Raw genomic sequence first — 24,265 nt, 5'->3', positions numbered from 1 at the left:
ATGGCCCGGCCGCTCGGCAGATAGGCGCAGGTGAGAGGGCCCCGCGAGAAGAAAGGTAAGAGGTCCCACGATCCACGATCAGGGATCCCTACCGCGCCGGCCGGCGTAGAGACGCGGCGGCGACGGACGGGCCCCGCTCGAGAGGAAGAGTCTGTCGAGAGTCGAGTCGAGGTGATCGCGTCGAGGTGCGCAGTGCATCCGCCGCCGCCGCCGTCGCTTTTCACGGTGGACGTGGAGCGTAATCGGGGTGTCCCATACGTCCGCCGCCGCCGTCGCCGCAAACCGCCCATGCGACACCGAACAAAATGCCGAAAGCTAGCCTGCGTATTCTGTGTAAGTGTCCGCGCACGTGTCAAGGCCCGGGCCCGCCGCGTTGTGGGAACCTGGATCCGTATAATCGTGCCCCGAGATCACGTGCTGATCACACGAGTGATAGTGTTCAATCTCTATTTTGATCACGTGTTAGCTTATCGCCGCAGGCAGGTAAGACACGCAGGGCTATGCATGTTAATCGAACGCACGGGCTCTTTCATCGATCAAGATCGAATCATTTTTTTTTTTTTTTTAACGACATGCCCATCACAGCGGACAGCGACGGTGAAATACCGAAAGCGAGCGCCGTCGGAGCACGTCGGAGTATCGTGAGTCAATCATCTCGGTGGGAACTCGATGACTCGACGTCGGCGATGGGTCGAACTTGTAAAAATTTACGTCGTAAATTTTATGACGATCATGATCGTGTGACATGAAATTGTGACGTAACATCTTTTTTAACTTTTATATAACTTGTTTATATGCATACCGTTTTATTTACGAAATATAAATTTATTTTTATAAAAAGAGTAATTAATTAGTTATCACACAAAAATTCCGATAAATGCGTTTAATTTTTTTTGTCAAATATTACAATTATTTAAAAATTGAAGAATCAATTATATTCAAATTGACGCGAATTAGATTCTTTCTTTGCTGTTAGATAATCGAATATGTTAAATAAAGCATTAACTAAAAATATGAAATATATGAGAGATTTTTGAATAACGAAAAAGATTTTAAAATACGAAAAATTAATTGCACTTTTCATTAATATATTTATTAAAATTATTCAAAAGTGGATGAATTAATGATTCCAACTGATGCGGATTAGATTTTCTGTTGGCAGAAAGTTGATTAGAATTAATTAGAATTACGGACACTAACTTGTAAGTAATACAAGATATCTAGAGGTTTTTGAATATAATAAAAAAGTTGAATAAGATAAGAAAATTTATTTGAGTTGAAAGAGATTTTTTCCGACAGCTTTTTAAATGGTTAATTGGATTTCATATACTTTACTTTAAAATTATTGAAAGCTAGATGAATTAGTTCCGATTGAGATGCGGATTAGATTCTCTTTGTTATACTAGAAAGTCGAATATGTTTATTAGAATTGCGAACTCTAACTATTGTAAGAATATGAGACTCTTGAATAGCGAAAAAATTAAGATAAGAAAAAATATTTGAATTGAAAGAGATTCTTTCTGATAATTTCTTTAATAGTTAATTGCACTCTTATATACTCATTAAAATTATTAAAAGATGGATGAATTAATGGTTCCGATTGATACGGATTAGATTCTTTCTGTTGCTAGAAAGATGAACATGTTTGAGGACATTAAAAGTACAAGATATCCAGAGACTTTTGAATAATAAAAAAGTTAAGATAAAAGAAATTATTTGAATTGAAAGAGATTCTTTCTGACACCTTCTTTAATAATTACTTGCACTTTATACTATTATTATTATCGCTATTATTATTATTTACCCTATCACTTATCGCACTTATTAAAATGAATAAAAGATAAATGAATTAATAGTTTCGATTGATATGTTGCGATTAGATTCTCTCTGTTGTTAGAAAGTTGATCATTTCGTTATGTTAGTTTGTGGACACTAACTAAGAATACGAGATATTTAGAGACTTAGAAGAATGAAAAAGTTAAGATAAGAGAAATTATTTGAATTCTACAGAGAGAATCTAATCTGACAACTCTGAAGCGATCAGAAATTCTTTCTAACAGCCTTTTTAATAGTTAATTGTACTTTATGCACTTACATATTAAAATTATTGACAGGCGAATTAATGATTCCGGTTAATGAGGATTAGATGTTCTCTGTTGTTAGAAAGTCGAGAGTTTACTTAAAGTTACAGACACACTGTGAATACAAGATATCTAGAGACTTTTAACTAACAAAAAAGTTAAGATGAAAAATAAATTATTTGAATTTAGAGAGATTTTTTTTTATAGCTTTTTTAATACTCCTTATCATATATTTAAATGAGCAATCCAAATTAACTTTATGCCGTCCGCATTATTTCGATTCGCAATTCCTAATTAAAAATTTTAATATTTATATAATACAGTGGGATATACATACAATAAGAAAAAAAATTGTGTCAATTGCTGCAAATAGATTTAATCTGCCATCATAACCGAAGGCTAACGTTAATTGTGAGAGAAGACCGAAGTCATAAAGTATTCATACACGATTATGAAGATTTAATTTATGAAGATCCTTGCTCTCCTCTTCTTCTCTATCTGTTACACTCGCGGGCATTACGCAACGAGATATCTCTTAGCCTTCTTCAAGTCGGTAGCAAGCTTAATCTATCATCGTCGAGCGCAGGTCGTTCGCGATCTAGTTATAATTAATAAGAAATCATCGCTTATCCGCGTTTCGCCGCGACAGTCCATTCATGCAGGCTGGAGACGACGACGACGCGACGTTCACGCAACGCTAGGAAGAACATCTGAGTAACACGATCATAAATTAAATCTCTCCGCGACGCCGTAGCATTACGCACATTGGCATTAAGTGTTACGTCTTTTTTGTCGCGATTTCGACAATCCGGCGCGTTCACGTATAATTTACAAACGCGCCGTGTAAATTGCAGCAATTGCCGTGAAGAATTTTATTGCTCACGTGTGAAAGACGTCGGCGCTTTGATTTAACATTGGTGGACGTATAGCTCGTAAAGAGGATAATAATAATAATAACAATAATAATAATATTGCATGGATGCGTTGACTGCTTAATGATACTTGTCCATCATTTTATGAAAATTTCCTGATTCCGAATTCTTAAAATGCATAATTACATTGCAAATTCTACGAGGACATCGATATAATTAAATTTATCTTAACGTAACTGTATATTTTTGGTTTTCGTTGATCTTTTGATATATTAAGATGCAAAAGATAATTAACTTTTAAAATATTCGGACACAGCGAATTATGAAGGTACAAAAAAAGAAGATATAAAAACTTGGCTATTATTAAATTTGATTTATCTTAACGCATATTTTTGCTTTCGTTGACATTTTGATGAGTTAAGATGTAAAAATATAAATACGTAAGAACAATTAATTTATTTAAAGGTGACTTGGAAATAAAAATAAACTTTCAAAACAATCAAACATTCAGAATTATAAAGTAAAAAAATGTAACAGAGTAATAAAGTATTAAATAATACATGTAGAAAGAATAATTGTGCTAAAGTATCTAAAGATTCAGCAAAATTATCTAAATAGTTCCGAAAACAATTTTTCATAGGACCATTAAAATAATGTAGAATGCTTAAGTATGATCAGCAATGTTGCAAAAAGTTTTGATAGCAATCAACTTCCCAACATCTATAATTAATTTAATGGTTTTACAAAATTATTTTTTATTATGTATTTTAGCTAAATTAGATGCTTTTGTTTTAACATTGTTTTTTTTTTATGTAAAAGAAAAGATAAAAATATCTTTTGGAGAAAACTATTTCTGTTGTTACTTTTTTACATCTATCTCGAACTGTCCGATATCCAAACTATATTTATACGAAAAAAACGGTTTTGCTAAATGGTATTCACAAATTTAACTAGATATAAATATGAAAAAAAAATGATTTTCTTGGGTCAGCAAAACATAATTTTGTAAGACATTCAAGCTGTTTGCTAGATTGTCAAAAATTTTTGCTCATCATGAGCATCGTACATAATTTACGTAATTATTTTGATGGTCTAACAAAGTTACTTTCAAATCTACGTCTAGATAATTTCTAGATATTTCCAATAGCAGCAAAACTGTTCATGGAACAAAATAGATTGGATGATTCACCAAAACTACAGCCTGTCCCGCGAGTTTAACATCTATAGCCAAGGAGATTTGATAATTCAATAAAGAAACTATGTCTGAATTGTAAGAGTAATTTTTTGCTACTGAGAATTGCGAACACGTTTTCTTCTTTCATTACAGCAAAACTATGTGTCATCTTAACTTAGTACCTTTTGTTAACAACACGGAAAAAAAGTAGTTTTGATGATTCAGCAAAGCTACAGCTTGCTGAGCAAATTCGACACCTATTACTAAGTAGAATTGATAGTTTAACAAAGAAATTATGTCAGAAAGCAATGAATGAATTGTCAGAGCAATTAGTTTTTCTGCTACAACGGAAATTGATAACGTAACAAGTTTTCTTCGTTATGGCAGCAAAAGTATGCGTCATCTTAGCTTATAGTTTTGTTAAAAATTTTAATCCACACAGGCTCGGTTTTTCATTATCTACTTAACTTATGGTTAAACTTAACTTGAAGTTTTAGCCAATAAGTTTCACCTATGGCATCATCATGGCTAAAGACCATTGGGTAAAACATAAAATTTAACCATCAGTTAATCAGATAATGAAAAACTACTATTTTAACACAAAGACTGACTATCTGTATATTACGGCTATAAATCTGTTGGATCAGTGAAGTTCTTAATTCTTTTAACAAATCTTTCTCCTCCGCGTTCTTTTCGTGCAAATTTCTCAAGTATCTTATTATCGGGTAGGTGCTTGACGCAAAAAGTTGCCACTGGCAGATTGAATTGATTCGTACAACTATTTTAAGTGGTTACCGTGAAATCCGATTTGTCTTGGGTCTCAGCGAAGCGATTATTAAAGGAGCGTGGCTCGCGAGGGTACTTTCGCCGCCACGGAAATTGGCGCCGTTAATTACTCGCCTCGTTCTGCCGCACAATCGCACAAGTTTACTCGACATTTTCTCCCGGAGGCCGCGCCATTCCCCATATACATGCATGCATCTTCTGAAATCTGACATCGTCCGATCATTAATTTCGCGATGAGTCAAGCGGAAAATAATTCACGGGCGATTTCTCGCAGATCGAGCGATTTGTAACACCGAATAAGCTCGCTCTATCACGACCACCACACCGGTCTTCGCCGTGTTCATTCCCCGTGGCCTTTGCGTCCTTTTAATGCCATTGAAAATGGCAACCACAATAAAAGAGACAGAGAGAGAGAGAGAGAGAGAGAGAGAGGGCACGTGCGTTTAAGAACGTCATTCTATAAAGTGGATATTGTCGGCCTGTCGGCCTCTTTCGAAAGATTTCACATGTTGCTGACTGCGGATAATGACAACGAAATTACGGAGGACATCGAGCTCCGACAGCTTTATATGGCAGACGTGTAGTAGTACGAGTACATTATCGAATTATGCGTTACAACCAATATTTTGACTGCGGCTCTTCAAAGTAAATCGCATGAAAACCTTTACCGCGCATAGAAAGAACGAAGTTTTGCTGATGTATCTAGAAATTTAGCTTGAACACAGATCTGAAAATAATTTTATCGGATCGTCAAAATGAAGGCTCAAGCATGATGAGCGACAGGATTTAATATTCTAACGACCACTGAGAGAAATATTTGATGTGCCAGTTCGACTTTAGTTCTTAAATAGTGATCAAATGAAATTTTGTAGCTACTGGTATTAAAAGCTTAATTACATTAAACGAACCATTTGGTTATAGTTGCATAAAAACAATTGTTCACACGCTACAGATTGTTTGATCAAAACAATTACATATTTAGTAATTTATAAAATTATTAAAGCTTGAGTATCCTACAATTATTTTGATGGTCTAACAAAATTGTTTTTTGATCTATGCGTGTTTAATTAAATTTTTAGATACTGTAGCAAAAAGTTGCGCTTTTTTCGTGAGCGATTGCGAAACAATGACGACACTTTCGTCGTTGTTCTTTCCGTACGGATTTGAATTGAGATAGAGCTAATTCTCTAGAAATATAATCCAAATGCTTATTAAGCTGTTGAATTTTTTAAAATCTCGTGCTGTGATTTTGAATAAACAATTCAATTCTGTAAATAAAATTTTAATGATACATTGGTTGCATTTAGTAGAAAAAGTAGCTTAATAAGTCATCAGTGCTTTGCGCTGATTGGAGCTTTTGCGCGAAAGGAGCGATATTATTAAAGTATCTGAAACTTTAGCTAGACACAGATCTGAAAATGATTTTTGTTAAACCATAAAAATAATTAGATAAGATGCTGGAAGCTAATTGTTAGAATGTCAAAATTTTTTGCAACTTAATTACTTTGATAGCCCAGCAAAATTATTTTCAGATTTGTGTCTAGATTAAATTTTTAGACACTTTAGCAAAATGTTTCGCTTTCTCTCCGCTCATTGTAGCTAAATATTTAGATACTTCAGCAAACTGGTGTTTTTTCCATGTAGGTTTGAATTGAGATAAAATTAATTCTCTATAGATCTAAAAATATAAATCTAAATGATCATTAGCGCAAAGCGCTTATTAAGCTGCTTTTTTTTTGCTCGACGTGGCCATTGAGTCTTTCATGATAACATAGTGCTGCAATTTTTAACGAAGAATACTATCGAAGCAATTAACGGCTTAATCTTTTCACTACGGAGTTCTCATAGGCACGTTGGCAGAAATATCGAGAAGACAAAGTTGCACATTGCAGCCGGAGAAACGTGACTTCATTGGCATCATCCAAGTGATCAGCAATAGTTCTCGAATCATATTATCGTGCTATATTGCATAATATTAAAGAATGTTGTATAATTATATAACTGCCTTATGTAATGCGATAACAATTATCTCGAGCTATTACGCTTTTCGAAATCGGCCGTAGAACGCATCTACCGAGTCGCCTTTTCAAGGGAACGATCTTGCTCGTTCGCGAGAAACGGTCGTGATAATACTGCAGAATGCAGCATCGATCATCTAACAAGCGCGAATATGAATTATGAGAGAGAATCGATCTCTTTCGCCTCGGTACATCAAGCGTAAGGCTCGCGTTATCCATCCTCGTGGAGGACTCGAGCTCCCCGGGATCAATTGCCGAGTCGTGACGACGAGGATCGTTCATGGTCAATCGTGAATTAAAAGCTACCTTGCCTAATCGATTGTGGAGCGCGGGGATCGGATTTTGGCGCGGCCTCAAAAGTACACTCCGCGAAGATGTTTCGTTCCGAGCGCGACCTTTCACGCCACGCTTGTCCGATTACGAAATCGAAATCGAGCGATATTCAGTGATCGGTACGATCACGACGCTTTGCGCGGATGAATCGATGTTGGAACTCATTGTCTGAATACAAAAACGTCTAAATACCGAGATTCTCCTTTGTCTATTAATAAGAAACTTGGATTCGATCGAGATCTTTTCTTTGAACTACACAATGTATTGTAATTTATAAATAATAAAGATATAAGTAACAAATAATAATATAAATATATTAAAAAAATAGAGATAAAGTTTTTTTTATGGAAAATACTATTTTTTTTTACCAAAATGTTGAAATAAAGGTTTATTTATTTATTTTTTAGAATTTATTTTTTGTAAAACATTTGACAATATTTGACAATACTTTAAGGTTGTTTAATTTTTTTTTTGTACATACTTATAATTTTAAATTGAAGTTGAACCGTTCTTGTTTTGTTACAGTACTCAAAGAGTTGATAATCTATTCGTTAATAAATAAATAATAAATAAAAAGATTGTTTTGTATAGGGGAGAGGATTCTAAAAAATCTTCTTTATCCCAATAAAATATTTCCTTTTTATCAGCTTTTCATCATTTTCTTGATTTTCATGATAATTCATTCGCTTGGTCTTTTCAGTAAATAAGAAACGTTAGTATTCTTAATGTTAACCGAATCATGAAAAAAAAGGATTTGTTGAAACAATTAAGAATTTCACTGATTCAATAAATAGATTCAGAGTTGTAATATTCGGACAGCCAGTTTTTTACGTTAAAGTGGCAAAGTTTTATAGCTTAATAAAGATAGCGAATATAATTAATTAAATACTTATTAAAATTGCACAGCAAAGTTGTTATTACATCGCGACAACTTTCTGAAAAAAAATTAATTGAACATGTGCATTAAAATGTTTAATAAAACTATTACCTAAGATGATGCATACTTTTGCTGATGTGAAAAAAAAACTTATTACGTTGGTAATTTTCATTGTAGCAAAAAATTAATTACTCCAACAATTAATTCATTGCTTTCAGACGTAATTTCTTTGTTAAACTATTAAATCTCCTTAGGTCATAGAAGTATGGAATTCGCGCAGCAAGCTATAGCTTTGCTGAATTACCTAATCTACTTTTGTCCGTGATTGTAATATAGTCTAAATTATTTGATAATAAAATTATCCTGTCATTAAAAGAATTTGAAATGTTGTATCGTAATGTTTTAATGGCATCGCAAAGTTCTTTTAATGGTCTGTAACATCAAAGCGCTGCTTTTTGCGAACGATCTATAGAGTCTCTCCTTTATACACAGGTCTCGTGACGGCGGTCTTGTGCATCGTTCAGCGCAGTCTTGAACATGGAATTCCTAGGAGGAGTTTCCTGTCACGCAGAGCGATCGACGGAACTAGAGGAAGGTGCGTTCTCACTGTACGCAGCTTCTTCCGCATGAATACAATTACGCGACTTAATTAAAACATTCGCCTTTGCAGGAAGTACTTCGATCCGCACGAGGACGGTGCATTCGACAGCTACGGATCCGCAGGCGGCCAGTACGATCCGTACGATCGCATAACGGGTAAGTAACATGCTAAATCTTAAGAAAGAATCTCAAAGACTAATTTTTAGAACTTTAGACATATTGCTTTTTTTTGTTTCTCGTACCTTGTGATTTTACAAAAGAATTGTTTTTACAGAAAAATTAATTCTGTTGGCAAGAGAAGCAATTATTCAATTTTCTTTTTTTAAGTAACTTCAATTAAGTTTATCTTTAACAAAGATTTATTTTCTTGATAATAACCTTAAAATATTGTTATTACAAAATTTTAGAAAAACACATTATCATATGTAGTAAAAGAAAATTTATAGAAGAATAATAATCGCTGAAATACAGCTCTAATTATGTTGGATTAAAATATTTATATTGGACATTGAAACTGGTTTCAAAACTTTTTGCAGCATTGCTCATCATGCTTGAGTATCCTACATAATTATTTTGATAACCCAACAAAATTATTTTTAAATTTGTTAAATTTTTAGTTATTGTAATAAAATTGTTCTTTCCGGGTGCTTTTCCGAAGGGTATTATAAAATTTACTCAAAGAAAGGTTTGAATAATAAGAAATCAAATTTTTGTTTTAATTAAATATTCTTCTTTGGAGTATTAAATACTAGGATTTAAAAATGTATGTTGAATATGTTAAATTTGGCGTATATGTTAAAATTATAAGAATTTTGCGGATATATTATGAATTTATTAAATACTTGAAACGAGTACTTAATTCCAGTAATTTATTGTATGTATTTTCCTGTGTATACTTGCATTCTTTTTATTAAATGTCTTTCTTTTGTACCTGTTCACAGAAAAATGTCATTTTTCTGTTAAGAATAACGATTACTCAAATAAAAAAATTTTTTAAGTAACAGTTAATTGTGCAAAAAATTTTTTTAACAATAATCTTAAGATGTGCTTATCATTTACTTATCATTTACTAAACGATCTTTACTTAAAATGAACACATAGAAAAATATATATTTAAATTAACAATAAGTAAATACTGCTTATTTTAAATATTGAGTTCCATATATCCGCAAATCTATCATTAGTTCGTCGTAAGCATCAAATTTTATTGAAAATATGTTCTGAATTTCAGTAATTTCTTACTTGAATCGAGAATAATAAATTGAACAAAAGTTCCCTTTGTTTATTCTGATTTTCTTTCGATACAATTTTATAATATTTTTTGAAAGAGAGTATAAATTTTTTGTTTCAGTATCGAATTTTTGTAAAATTTGTGATAAATATATCTTAAGACACGTGAAAAAAAGATTGGTAGCAGTTAATTGTAGCAGCAAATATCTGTGAGTGGTAATTAAATTTTAACTATACACTGAGAGAAAAAGATTCCTAAATTTTAATAATTATTTATTTATTCGAATAATACCAATAAAATATATATTTACTTATGAGTTATGATACATAAATATTTACTGTATAAGAAAGAAAATAATACTTGTATTAAATTAGTGGTTCTTGTATTAAATATATATTTATTTACATTTAATAAAGATTTCATTAGTACTATAATATTCAAATAAATATTTATTAAAATTTAATAATTTTTTCCTCCGTATATATTGAAACTTATCTACCACAGGTTCTTTCTATAGCAATTAATCATTCCGTGTAATTATCAAGAAAATATTCTTTATTAAAGATAATCGTTACTCACGAGAAGAAAAAAAAGTGAAATTAAATAAACGCTTTTCTTAGCAATAGAATTGATATTTTTCTGTGCGTGACTTTCAATAGACAGCTTTGCACTTTCGACTAAGGTGGATGCCGCCTCATTCATTTTTGCATTACGTAATTATTTTTCCCCTCACGACGCGACGTGTGCACGGATTCTCTTGCGTCGCGGGGAAGTTATCTCTCAATTAAACCTACGCGCGTCGACGAATGGAGAATCGGTGCCGCGGCGCGAGACGCGACGATAATTACAAGAAGCTCCCAACGGTATGGCAGTTGACAATTTTATGGAAACCATAACTCGAAACTTGAGTAAATCTTTTGCTTTATCGTGAATTATTATTATTATTATGCGCGCTACCTAGAAGAACAAATGGAAATGTCTCGTTAACTGCCGATGTACAATACGTGAATGCGGATAAGCGCGCGCGCGGATAACTATTAATTCGTTCCCGCGACGAAGCGAGCGGATCGTCACACTCGCGTGAAAGGTACATACCGCTTATAAAAAAAAAAAACGCGTCGCCGATAGGTCATGAAAAACCTTGCTGATTATTATGGACGCTGCCAATTACGAGACGTTATCCGTCTGAGCACGAGCGAAATCTTAAATATCACCGACACCGCGCGATCATCGCGGCCTATTTTCCACGACCTTGATTAGCGATCGACGATGAAACTCGAAACACCAGCTTAACGACACTTTTTCTCTTTTTTTGCTGCGTCTCTTCCTCTTGCAATTAAGCGACAGCATCTTCTAAATAAGCGTTGTATTAATTGTCGACTTTATTGCATCCTTCAATTTAAGATGCAATGATTTATGAACCGAAGGTATGTATCCTTGTTATTCGTGGATACACAGTTCTTTCACAAATTTATGTTAATTCGCAAGAAATCGAAGAATCGAGGTAAGATTCGTCAAAATTATGCATATTATGCAGCGAATTTTGCGGCAACGATTATAGCTCATGAAAACGAAATGATCGTTTCCAGATGGCTCATCGAGTTGAAAATAATTTCTAAATGGCATACTTGATTTGCCGTAGGGTGAATCCGCTACCTCTCACTCTTTCTTTCTCTTTCAGACCTATCCGACATCAGGAAAAATGTGCCGGGTGAGCCGGGCATCGATTATCCCGCCTACACGACATTACCTCAGACAGGATTCACGTGTGAAGGACGTTCACGTGGTAAATATACATGAATAAATTACATAGTCGGCTCGTTACATATGCCATTTCCCTTGTTATTATGACATGTTCATAGAAATAAAAAATTTTTTTGTTGCCAAACGCAACATTTCTATTATACGCGCATGAAATCATCGTTCCATTCTTTATTGCAGAACTGAAAAATTTTTATCTCGCATAACACGATGTGCACGTTCGATATACTCGAAAACGAATTATAATAAAAGTGACTGATGTTAAAGAAAAATAAACGCGCGATAACTTAACAAACGCAGTGAGAACGAAAGATCTTGCACTCATAGATGTCTGATTAAAATTGTTAAAAGGTAATCTAGACTTTTTGGAATATTATAGAATATTATGTAATTAAATAAAAAAATTTAGAATGTGCATTTATTTTGTTGTAATACGATATGTGACTTTCACAGAGAAATGTTTAAATAATTGTTTATTGAAAGTTAAATATACTTTATGGAAAAATAATGTCAGGTTCTCTATGATTTTTACTGAATTGGTCGACGATGCTTTTGTGTAATCACAATAAAAATCGTTAGATTAAATATTCAGATTAAAAAGATATCAAGTAATAGCATTAATTTGTTTTAGTCTATTTAGAAGTGGTTCCATAAATGGCAAATTCAGTTTTTCATTTTTAAATACGATAACCACAGAAAATTATTGGATAATATTCAGATATCCAAACAGTTTATAAAAATAAATTATATAAAATATCTTTTACCTCCATTATTGTAGATTTAAATTGTAATTGGTTATATATTAATATTTTTTTTTACAAAAAATGTGTAATTATTGCAATTTTTTTAAATATACATATATATATATTTATTTTTTAATTTCTATTTTATGTATAATTGCTATAATTTTTATAAATCTATTATTATAAGATAATAAAAAATTAAAAACTCACTGGTGCGATGTGCAGTGGAATTTTATACGCTGATAATCTGTAAAATACAAATATATTCAAATTAAACCTATGCTTAAACTAATTAAAAAAGTAAAAAATAATTATTGCTCGCATTAAATTTTCTGTTCTTTAAACAGACATCAAATAAAAAATCATAATTTCTGAAAAATATTTGCAAGTATTTAAAACTGTAAAGGGTCAAATAAAAAAGTCCAATTCTCCAATAATATAAATAACTTTATATAATTATTAATTTTTAATATTGAAATATTTTATTTAGATCTTTACAGTAATATTTAAAAGCATTTAAAATGGTAAAAATAATTATAACACACACTAAATTTTTTCTTCTTTAACCAGACATTTAATAAAAAGTTGCAACTTTTGAAAAAAAAATTTGTAAGTATTTGAAAAACTAATAAATGTTTTTATAAGAATAATTAAAATTATTGAAATATTTCTATAAAAATTTAAGAAAAAAATACAATATTTTAATATTCATAATTTACAGTTATTTCAATTTATTTATACTAAAATTAGATTTTTTTATAACATATTTCACAATTCTTAAATGCTTGGAAAAAATTCTTTTAGAAATTGTAATTTTACATTAAATGTCTATTTAAATTTTTAATATTAAAATATTGTATTTATTTTTTATTGTAAAAATATCAAAAATATTAAATATATTATCTATAAAACACTTTCGAAAGTACGTATTTCAAAATAACCTAAAATACATACACGGATGTGCGTTACACAATAATGCAAAATAACGCGCGACATAATATGTGATTGTCGCAAAGCTAAACGATTTATTTCGCAATAATATAAATAAATAATGAATTGCTCACTGACGGTTGCTCCACCGCCAGATGCCACCCCGGGCCTCTCCTCCTTCTCCGCCTCTCAAACCACCGTTGCTCCGTCACGACGCACACACACACACACACATACACATACACACATACACATATACTTACACCTCTCTCGCACAGTACAAACGAAGCCGGTTACGATCGCACGCTAATCACCAAACGGCGATCGCTCATTAATCGCCAACGCGAAAGCGCGAAACGCTTTACACGGCACACCCGCGGTACGTTGACTGTACGTACATACATATACACATACATATACACACGCGACGCGCCGCGCGGTTTCGTTGCGTCACGAATAGCGCCGAGTAGCGTGTACGTAATCGCGCGAAGCCACGGCCGGCGACCGACGTCTTGTCGATTAACGCAACGGAAATGTCTAAGGGCGCGCGGAGATTATGGGCTGCACGGTGATCCCGTGTGAACAGGTCGACGCCGCAACCGCATGCAGCCCGTGTGTGGTGTGCCCGTGTAGTACTGCAGCGTGGTTCAGGGAATTCGTAAGTCGCGCGGCCAACTTCACGCGGTACCCGTCGCGCACTCTCCATACACCTTCGTGCACTTTTGGCACTCGAAATGGCGAGAACGATTTGTATATGTATTTCAAATAAACTAAATACATAAAGTTGAATAAGAGAGTGCGAATAAGATTATATTTTTACTTAATAACATATTTGTATAGTTTATTTACTACATTTGTTATTAAAAATTAAATTATTTTTTACGACATTTAAAAAAATCGCAATTAATAATATATTTAATAATTTTATGATCCTGGAATCTGTGAAGTATGCGGTAAATTGAGACATCTGTTCGATATGTTACATATAAATGTAAAATAACACTTGAAGTAATGATACATTTCTCTGCTATGAAAGATCTATTACCAATTGGTTAAATTTTAATAAAATTTTAGAAAATTTTATTAAAATAAAATTCTTCAAAGTTTATATTGTCCTATAATTATTATAAATTCTCAAAGAAAATTTTCTCCGAAAATAATATAGACTAACATAGACTAATAATTTTACTTACTTGTTATATTTTTATAATTTTAAAAATTAAAAAAAAATAAAGAATGCATTAAACAAAAAATTAAAGTTAACCTACATTGTGATAGCAACGGACATAAGTTAAATTCAGAATTGAGTAAGTTAATGTATATTTGTTTAACTAAATTAAGTTAAAGTTAATGGTTAATAAAATTAATTTAGTTATGTTAATTTAGTTGTGTTAAAAGTTACATGAATAAAAAACTAATTCAGTAAAAGTTGCCTTAAAATTAAATTAACTTAAATTAAAAGTTAATTTTGAGGATATTATTTATTAAATTATTAAATTAAAATGCGTAATTTTAAAAGTTATATTACTTTAAATAACAAAACAATTACAACATAGATCGTCAAATAATTAAATTTAATAATTAATAAAAGATTTAATGTTTTATTTGTAAACTAAGTTTGGTATTTATAAATATCAAAGAAATAGTCATCTCTATATGTATTTTTCTTTTATAACATTTTTTCTTTTGTATAGGTAACTTTTTAACTTAGGAAAGAAAGTTGAAAAGTTAAGGTTTGTGTGTTTTAAAAATTAGTTGAAGTTAAAAATTAACTTATTTAAAATTAAGTTAAATAAAAGTTATTAGCTCTTTAACTTCATTAAACTTTTTAATTTTTAACTTTTTAACTAGTTATTACCCAATCCTGAATAAATCAAGATTAAAGTTAATCTAAAAATACGTTGATAACAACGAGCATTAGTCGCTTTAGCACATTCATGCATTACTCCAAAAAAAAAAGCAAAACGGTACAGTATTTGTTGCCGTAATAATTAATAAATAGACATACCAAATAAGATATTAAATATTTCGCTAATATTTTAAATTGATTTCCAAAAATGGGTTATTATTTTATTTCGCTTTGCTTTGTAAATTTATCATATAAACGTCATTTAAAGTGACAATTAATTTTTTGCACAATTAATAGAAAATTTTCATTGAAGATGAATAAAATAATTTATTTGCAAGAGTTTTTTTAAGATTTGCTGTTAATCATTGGTTGACCAATGTTAATTGATTACTGTAATTTATTTTCAATATGTTTTTAAAAACCAAAATTTTAATTGATTTCCAAAAATAGACCATCGCTCGCATGATTTACTTTGTTTTCCTTGGTAAATTTATTAAATTAGCGTCATCTAAAGTGACAATTAATAAAAATTTAATCTTCTAAGTTAAGAATCTTTATTGAAGATGGAATTACTTGCAAATAAAAATTAACTGTCAGTAATTAGTTGCTGTATAAATCAATCAATATTAATTGGTTGCTGAATTACAAAATAAAATAATTTAGATTGAATGTAATTAAAATTTGTTATATGCAAGATAAGCTGTTATAATCTTTTCACGCAATTACCTTTTGAACTAGTCGTTATTCGAAAAAATATATAAAGTAAAAAACTACTCTCTCTCTTTCTATTTTAAGAGATATTTTATAATAGACATATTTTTTCCAGGTAGAAATATTTTAAGATTTTAAGCTTTGTTTTTAGAAATAGAATTATATGATTTTTTTAATATAATATGTACTTTAACATATATTTTTCTAATTTTTCTACATATAAAACTATTAGAGTTATTAAAAAATCAACGTCTTACGGCATATTTTATATTTTATTCTAGCATATTTTGACATAAAACATAAAGTATCTCGTAAACTATTTTTTTAAAATAATTGATTGATTCATACCTTTAATGCATGGAATATGCATGAGATGCATGAGATCAGTTAAATTTATTAAAAAAATATATATTTAATTTAAAAAATTTTTTGTAATTATACGTTAATTGATTAGTTAACGATTTTTTTGACATTTATTACTATAAAAAATAAATAAATTTTAGTACATATTAGGAAGTCATTAAAAACCGTTTTCAAATAATCAGATACTCGATAACGTCTATATCACGTTGAAAAACACCAGTTCGATCACTGAGGTTGAACAACGTTGGGCACGGTTAATACTTGAATAGGTGACCGCTGGGAATACTTCTTGTGTGACGATGATGTCAAAATTTTTGCATTTTATTTTATTATTATAGTAAAAAAATAAAATAATGTTAATTAATTTAGAAAAAATCAAATTACATGATTTTTTTTTTACATAAAAGAGTTTTTTTAAATATTTTGCATATAAAAATATTGAAGAAAAATTATCAAATAAACAATTTACAAAATTTTTATTTTTTGTATACGTATAGTATGAGTACGAGTGTGCAAATTTTAATTATTACATGCAGATGATGTATAATTATTTTTCAAAACATGTGTCGTGACTTGTTCGTTGTTTTCTACAAAATTGTGAGTTAAATGTGCGAGGGTCAAGAAAGAGCAACAAATTAAAGGATGTTAAAGACTTAAGTAAATTTAATCTGTCAATTATCCGATTGACATTATAGCGAAACCGGTTTCAACTGTACATCATATCCTTCAGTTATAATATTAATTGGATGATTGGCAGATTAAATTTACTTAAGTATTTAACATCCTTTAATTTGTTGATCGTTCTTGGCCTTTGTTTATTTACTTTATAGTTTTTACTTTTTTTTTATTCTTTTTTTAGACAAAAATTTGATTGATGAAGGCTCGACATTCTCACGGTGCGATATTTTGTTTGTACGATGTCAAAGGTGAGAAATGGCATGCAATAAATCATTTGCTACACACAGTTCAATTTTACGTTGTCCCTTAAAAATATAATAATTTTGTAATCTTGAAATATGTAAAATATATGATAAACTGAGAAGTCTGTCCGATATGTCACGTAGAAATGTAAAATATTAGTTCTTAAAATAATGATACGTTTCTCAACTGTCAAAACTCTATAGGAAATTACGAAATTATTGTATTTTTAAGAGAAAACTAAGAAATAAAGCTGTAGCAAATTTCATTTCTTGCCTCTGATGTCAGCGTATAAACGATATATCACATCACGAGAGAATTTTAAATGTTGTTTGAAAGTACATTTTATATATAATATTTATTAAAGAATAATATTTACTGTGTTTTATTTACAGAAAATTAGATATCTAAATGTTTACGTTTGAGAGAAGAATATGAAATAAAAATTTGTTAAAACAATTAAAAACTTTATTGATTCAAAAGATCCATAGGCGTAATACACGGACAGCTAGTCTACTTTTTTATGTTAAAGTAGTAGTTTTATAGTTGAATTAAGGATTATAATTAATTATATTTGTTAAGATAACAGCAAATTTGTTGATACAGCGAGACAATTTTTTGCGAAAATTAATCAAATATATAAATTAAAATTTTTTTAACAGAATTGTTAGCTAAAATGGCGCATACTTTTTCTGCTGTAATAAAAAAAACTTGTTATACGTTAGCAATTTCCATTGTAGCAAAGAATTAATTGCTCTAGCAAATCATTCGTTGCTTTTAGACATAATTTCTTTATTAAACTATCAAATCTTTTTAATTATAGGTGTTGAACTCGCGCAGCAAGTTATAACTTTGCTGAATCACTCAATCTACTTTTTTTCATGATAAAATTATCCTATTTTGATAAATTAAGAATCATGATTTTAATTTAAAAACTAAAGTTATTTCATTGTAACAGATTTTTCTTAAATTATGAAAGAGAATGCAGTTCATTCTCGCGATTTTGTAATCATCTATTGCTGTAATTTACGAACTTTGTTATAACTTTATATAACTATATTAACTGCGTGATGCGTGATTTCACGAATGACATATCAATATATTTAGAATTGAGAAATAGAAACATTATAAAATCATTAATTTTAATCTTGCTTGAAAGTTATTTTGCTTGAAATAAAATTGTTAATAAAAAAAAAGTTACTCTTTTATCAGTGTACTTGTCCTAATAAATTTTTCAATAGATCGAACAGATGCGAAAGAGTTATCTTAATCATTATCATTTGATTATTGATAAAAACCCGCGATGTACATATAGTTTTGTTTAATATAGTTCCGTTTTCGTGATATTATGCCGTTAAAGCTCGATGCCGCATCTCTCACGTCGACCGCAGATATATTAGATAATCCACCGAGAGAAACATGAAGTGTATACAAAAAGAGCGCCGCACTGATGAGACTACAGTTGTTATATAAGCGAAAGCTACGTATTTATTATGTCGTACATAACGAATTTCTAATCCCCGTGAACATTCATCTATATTCTCGCTCAGTCATGGTCTAATTATTATATTCTTACTGTTTATTTTTTAATTATTTTTAAAACGAGATATTGAATACTTGTCTCACTTATGTTTAACTCCTGCGAAAGAACTTCCTTTAATATTACTTCTCCGTTATTTTCAATTGATTGTGATATAATTAAACCCCCTGAAAATTATTTGTTATTATCCATTTTATATTAAAAATATTGTTTTGCATAAAACATTACAGGAACAATATACGTTAATATAAATTTCTTTACCTACCGCAAAATTTGCAATCTTCAATTCCGACGTTTCAAGAGAGGACATATGTCATGATTGTCGTACGATCTTTTAAATAAAATGTTATATTATTCTCCGGCAAATTGCGTTATTCTATTCATTATATTATAATAAGGCTTGCGAAAAAGAATTATGATTCAAAGATCCGCTCGTACGATTGCTCAACAGGTTATTACGCCGACGAGGCGGCCGGCTGTCAGGTCTTCCACGTGTGTCACGACGTACTGGTTTCCTCATTCCTGTGTCCGATCGGCTCGACTTTCAGCCAGAAGCTGCTGACCTGTGACTGGTGGACCAAGGTCGACTGCTCTTCCACCAGGAGATACTTGGAAGTAAATCGCGATAGCTATCAGATCGACGACGACGAGATGATACGCAACGCGTACGCGATGATCAGTCTGCAGGCCTCCGCGGAGGACGTCACCAAGGACGGCCTGGTGGATCCCGACAGCGGCGCCAGGATCATCGACTATTCCGTGCTCGGCGGCAGAACTGTGATAGGCTACACGCCCGGATTCCGCAGGATCACGGACTACGCTCCCGTCGAGGCGACCGGAAACGACCTGCCGAGCGGATTCGAGGACTATTCTCAGCAGAACGCACGGCAGATCCTCAATTACGATCATCGGTATCAGCAGAAGAAGGCGGATAGCGTGTATCAAGGCAAGCTCCACTTTGAAAGCAAAGGACGATCGCCTTATCACGCGTCCGCGGTCATTCAGCACGATTATCAGGATCGATCGGGCGATAACGAGTATCAGGACGACTATCGTAGACCCGACGGGTATACCAATGGGTTACAGACATCTTACGCGCCTACTGTTCCCACTGTTACCACTACCACCAGAAGATTCTATTCGCCTACGGTTCCGACGACTTATCGACCTTCCACGTTGGCCTATAGCAAGCTGGATCTGATGGTGGAGAGCTCCGATCACCTTTACGCGCACACCAAAGGCTCGGTGACCCCTCCCACGGTTACTCATCGGAATGACGACATGAGAAAGATCGATTTGAGAGAAAGTGAAACGGGACGCGACGATCTGAAAAAATCGGAGAACGCTTCGTCATCGAGAACGGACAAAGACGGACAAAAAGCCGACGACGTTCGCTCCAGGAATGACGAGCTGCGCTCCGAGGGGACGTCGGAGACGAGCTTCAGGATCAACGTAACCGACATGATTGACGAGGACGAAGTGTTCAGGCAGCAGAATGACAGGCCGATAATCCAGATTGATAATGAAGATGGCACGGAAGATGGCTTGGAGACGAAGGACAGCATCGGCATCGCTCATGCGCTGAACGATCCACTCGGTAGGATTATTGTGCAGAATCAGAATCCCGTATACCAGATGTCAAAAGACGAACGAAGAGGTTCGAGCACTCCTATTCCGCAGACAATCTTAAATCATTCCTCGGAGTTTTATGAGAAAGCGAACGCATCATACAGCCCGACTAAGACGTCGAGTGTCCTCAACGAAACGAGCAACGATCGATCGACGGAAGATTACGAGGATATCTCGAGCTCGACGACGAGGAGCTTCAGCGACAGAACAACTCCGCTGCTGAACAATGGGGAACTGAGAGACGTTGACGCTGCGCAAACGTCAACCGCATCAATGACCGCGACACCTGCAACAGATACCGAGAGAAACGGTGAGATTAATGGCGAAATCACTGTTCGTACTTTATCTAAAGACAACCGCACGGCCGAGGACCAGAATTCGTCGCCCACCGAACCAGTCTCTGGTTTTAATGACAAGTCTAAACTGAATCTTAACCTCGAAGTTCCTCAACCAGCGCAGTTTTTGCAGCCTCCGGTGGAACGTTTTCTCATTAACGTCCCCGACGAAACGCGCTACACGACGATCGATGGGAATTCCAGGACTTCCTGGAGTCCTAGGACGACGACCACGGAAGCTCCACGATTTTCCAGCACGTTCGCCGGGATTAGCGAGGATCGATCAACGATATATGACGAGCTGATTGATTACACAGACGAGGGTTTCTCGGAGACACCTAGCCCAGGAGGAGTTGATTCGACCGTTCAAGTGGCCGCCGAGGTGTCCACGTCCATTCCATGGCTCGTTTCTACATGGCACGATCGATCGATCGTCAATGTTCCCGTGACCGATCTTGTTCCGCCGTTCGTCGACTACGACGGCTTCGGAGAAGTCCTTGTCCCGCCGGATGAACGCTCTTACGCGGATCAGTTTGATCACACGGAACCTCCAGACTCGCGAAGAACGCAGAATTCTCCGACGACTCCGACTTCCTCGAAGAAAAATGACAGCGAAGCGGATGTCCTGGCCCGATACAACACGGGATTCCATTTCACCATTAGAGACGCCATTAAGGCTCAGAAGGAATCAAAAGCAAATTTTGGATGCCACTCGTCAACGTCTGACAACAGGCAAGGAAGTCGCTGCGAGACGAGTTTCGTCGCCTCTAAAATTGCAGCTTCTACGCCGAGTGTGACGGAAAGGACAGTTTCGATTGGCACGACCACGAGGTTTCCGGAACAAGTGACATTTTCGGGTAGCACGAGGAGCCTAAAATTGCCCGAAGAATCGGTGACATCTGTACCACGTGAATCTCTGACATCTACCGCGAAATCTCCGATTAATAGTGACGTTGATACGAAAGATTCAAATCAGAAAACGGTCACGCCGAGGGCCGTGCTGGAGATTAAAAATCCTGAAGGGAAGACAGAAAGAACAGTGGACGTGACGGTGAGCAGTTTGTTACGCTCGACCCGTCCGGGATCCTTAAAACAGATCACAGAGACGATCGATAAACATGAATCTCCGTATGAAGTGTCATTCGCAGTGAAAAAAGACGAGGATCTGGCGACGACTGCTGACGATTTTATCAGCCGACTCGTCGCTCAGCACGAGCAACCGGATACCGCTTTGAAGGGCGAATTGGGCGACTTCGAGATTATCAAGTCTGTAGAACCAGAAACGGATATCTCTAGCGTTCTGCAGGCGCCAAAACTTCCTGACGCCAGCCACGTGTCACCTGCAGACAGTGCGAATAACGACAGCTTTTATATTGCTGAAAACGATACGGCTGCTGAATTTAAGCAATTGGATTCAAATATGAGTATGGTAAATCTTCTCCAACTGATGGCGGAACTGTTGAAATTGGATCGACTTCCGCGACCATTCACGACGAAAGATTTAGACAATATAGAGTTGAGAGACTCGTTTAACCTGGATCTCGAAGAGTCATCATATGACACGGCGAGTCCACCACTAAACTATCCGCAAACAACCAAAACAACGTACAACAACGCTAATTTCAAAGCATCTACTTTCGATACGATTACGTTGAGGACACCCTTTAAATTTGCAGAATCAACAGCGTCACGCAATCTACGTTTTCCTAAACCATCATTCGCCACAGAGAGCCCACTGGTGGGGCACTCTCAAACCAGAGCGTCGTTTGGAAATACAGATTCCGAAATATCTTCCTTGGATGACACTTCGAAGACACCTATCAACGATTTAATTGATTTAAAGCCGCCCGAGGTTTCGGCGAGAGTCAACAATACCACAGAACAGAAGACGAAACCAGAGAGCAGGATCTCTCGAGGACCACTTCAGAAGGAAGAGATTCTGGAGCAGCTGAAGGAAAACCTCGGGCAGCCTCTTTACCGCGGCGATTCGATCCACAGACCACTTGTCTTTGATCTGCCGCAAGTGCAAAGGAGTTTGAACTTCGAGACCGGCTTACCGTTGAAAAAGAGGGAGCATGTGATTAGCGAAGAAGGAAGTGCAACGTCTACTACGAGGCCAACGACGACGACCACGACGACAACGACGCAAGAAGCGACTACGACGACGGAATCTGTAAAGACTACCGTCGAGACCGAGTTTGTCCCCTCTTTGGGATTCTCTTTAGATACCAACGAGGGTCGCGAGGAGTACGTTCAAGCGGTCCTCGAGGGATTAATCGACGAGCAAACGACCAACGAAAGCGGTAGAAACGAATCCAGCAACGCGCAAAACGAAGCTTCAAAGAATGAAACTTTAGAGGCCGATCAATGAGAATTTAACAGACTTTTAAGAGGATTTTGAAATATATGACAAATTGGGAATTTTTAGAAATTCCTGAGATACGTTTAATGAAGTTTGTTAACGTCGATTATAAACGGTTTTTGATTTTTTTAAAATTACGATTAAAAGTGTTAAATAAATGGAAATGGTGAAATCTGCTATTCATGTTTTATACTATTTAAAAATATAACTATAATTTTCTTAATATTAATCAAAACTTGAAGCTTAATTTGATATTATAAAAAGATCGAAAATTTATAGGATAAAACTACTTTTGTATCTAAATGTATTGTATATTGAGTAAAAATAAATATTATGTTACTTTTCAAGTAAATAGTTATATAAATTTTACTTCAAGTAAAATTTAAGTAAGTGAGATGTGTATTTGAAGCTATATTATCCTCTCATCCGTATTAATCAAGATTAAAGTAAATTAATATGATAAAAAATTAATGAACTTTTATGGATATACATTGATCTCTCGATTTACGTAAAATTTCCATTCACCTGGTTTTTTTTACGTGATCGAAAATTATGTAAAGGGTTCGTCAATGCAAAAAAAGAAACAAAAAGCCATGTGTGTTGTAAAAAAATTTATTTGACATATTTACATAAAAACAATAATAAAAACAGTAATGAAAGTTAAAAGAATTTACATTTACAAATTTAAATTTTATTTGTATTTAGCTATAAATACTGAACTTTAAAACAGTCAATCAATAATAAAAACATACAATCAAGTAGAATAAAAATTCTTTTGCTTCGCTAATAGAATATTTTTAGTTCCGATTAAAAGGAAAGTGCTCAAGACCGTTCGTGTCACTAAGCGGTGGGGCACATAAACTTATCTGCTCCAACTGTCATCTTATCTGTGATCCTAATGCTCTATAGTTTACCTTGCAGCATACGATGCGAACAAATCTAAATTGTAAGTGTATGAATCTGAACAGCGGAAGTCAATAAATGAAATTACATGCAAATCAATTGTTTTAAAATAAAAATGTGATGTGTGAGCACAAACGATCAAAGTAGCAAATTTACACTCGACAGCAAAATGAAGGAATCACCTATTCTGACTCCGAAAAATAGACGTAATTCAAGAAAGTGTAACTTTGTCAAAAATGATTGTAAAAA

At 33.7% G+C, this 24,265-nt stretch overlaps 1 protein-coding gene across 1 annotated transcript; it reads left to right on the top strand.

Annotated features, from left to right (window-relative positions):
* The first annotated feature begins 100 nt into the window (after positions 1-100).
* Positions 101-23,460, top strand: LOC105200134 (serine-rich adhesin for platelets). The gene is made up of 5 exons (XM_011167544.3): positions 101-333; positions 8,634-8,736; positions 8,812-8,897; positions 11,654-11,758; positions 19,239-23,460. The coding sequence occupies exons 1-5, from the start codon at positions 306-308 to the stop codon at positions 23,120-23,122; spliced, it is 4,206 nt and encodes a 1,401-aa protein (XP_011165846.2). The 5' UTR covers positions 101-305; the 3' UTR covers positions 23,123-23,460.
* Positions 23,461-24,265: the final 805 nt, after the last annotated feature.

This window comes from Solenopsis invicta, chromosome 4 (assembly GCF_016802725.1).
Source record: "Solenopsis invicta isolate M01_SB chromosome 4, UNIL_Sinv_3.0, whole genome shotgun sequence".
Taxonomy (NCBI): Eukaryota; Metazoa; Arthropoda; class Insecta; order Hymenoptera; family Formicidae; genus Solenopsis; species Solenopsis invicta.
This window is presented reverse-complemented; position numbering and strand designations above follow the sequence as displayed.

What these genes read in the sequence shown, in the direction of transcription:
- LOC105200134 (XM_011167544.3), top strand. Translation starts at nt 306, where the DNA reads ATGCCGAAAGCTAGCCTGCGTATTCTGT. An exon ending in AGCTAGCCTGCGTATTCTGT is followed by an intron (nt 334 to 8,633) that starts GTAAGTGTCCGC and finishes CTTTATACACAG; the next exon opens with GTCTCGTGACGGCGGTCTTG. An exon ending in TCCGTACGATCGCATAACGG is followed by an intron (nt 8,898 to 11,653) that starts GTAAGTAACATG and finishes TTTCTCTTTCAG; the next exon opens with ACCTATCCGACATCAGGAAA.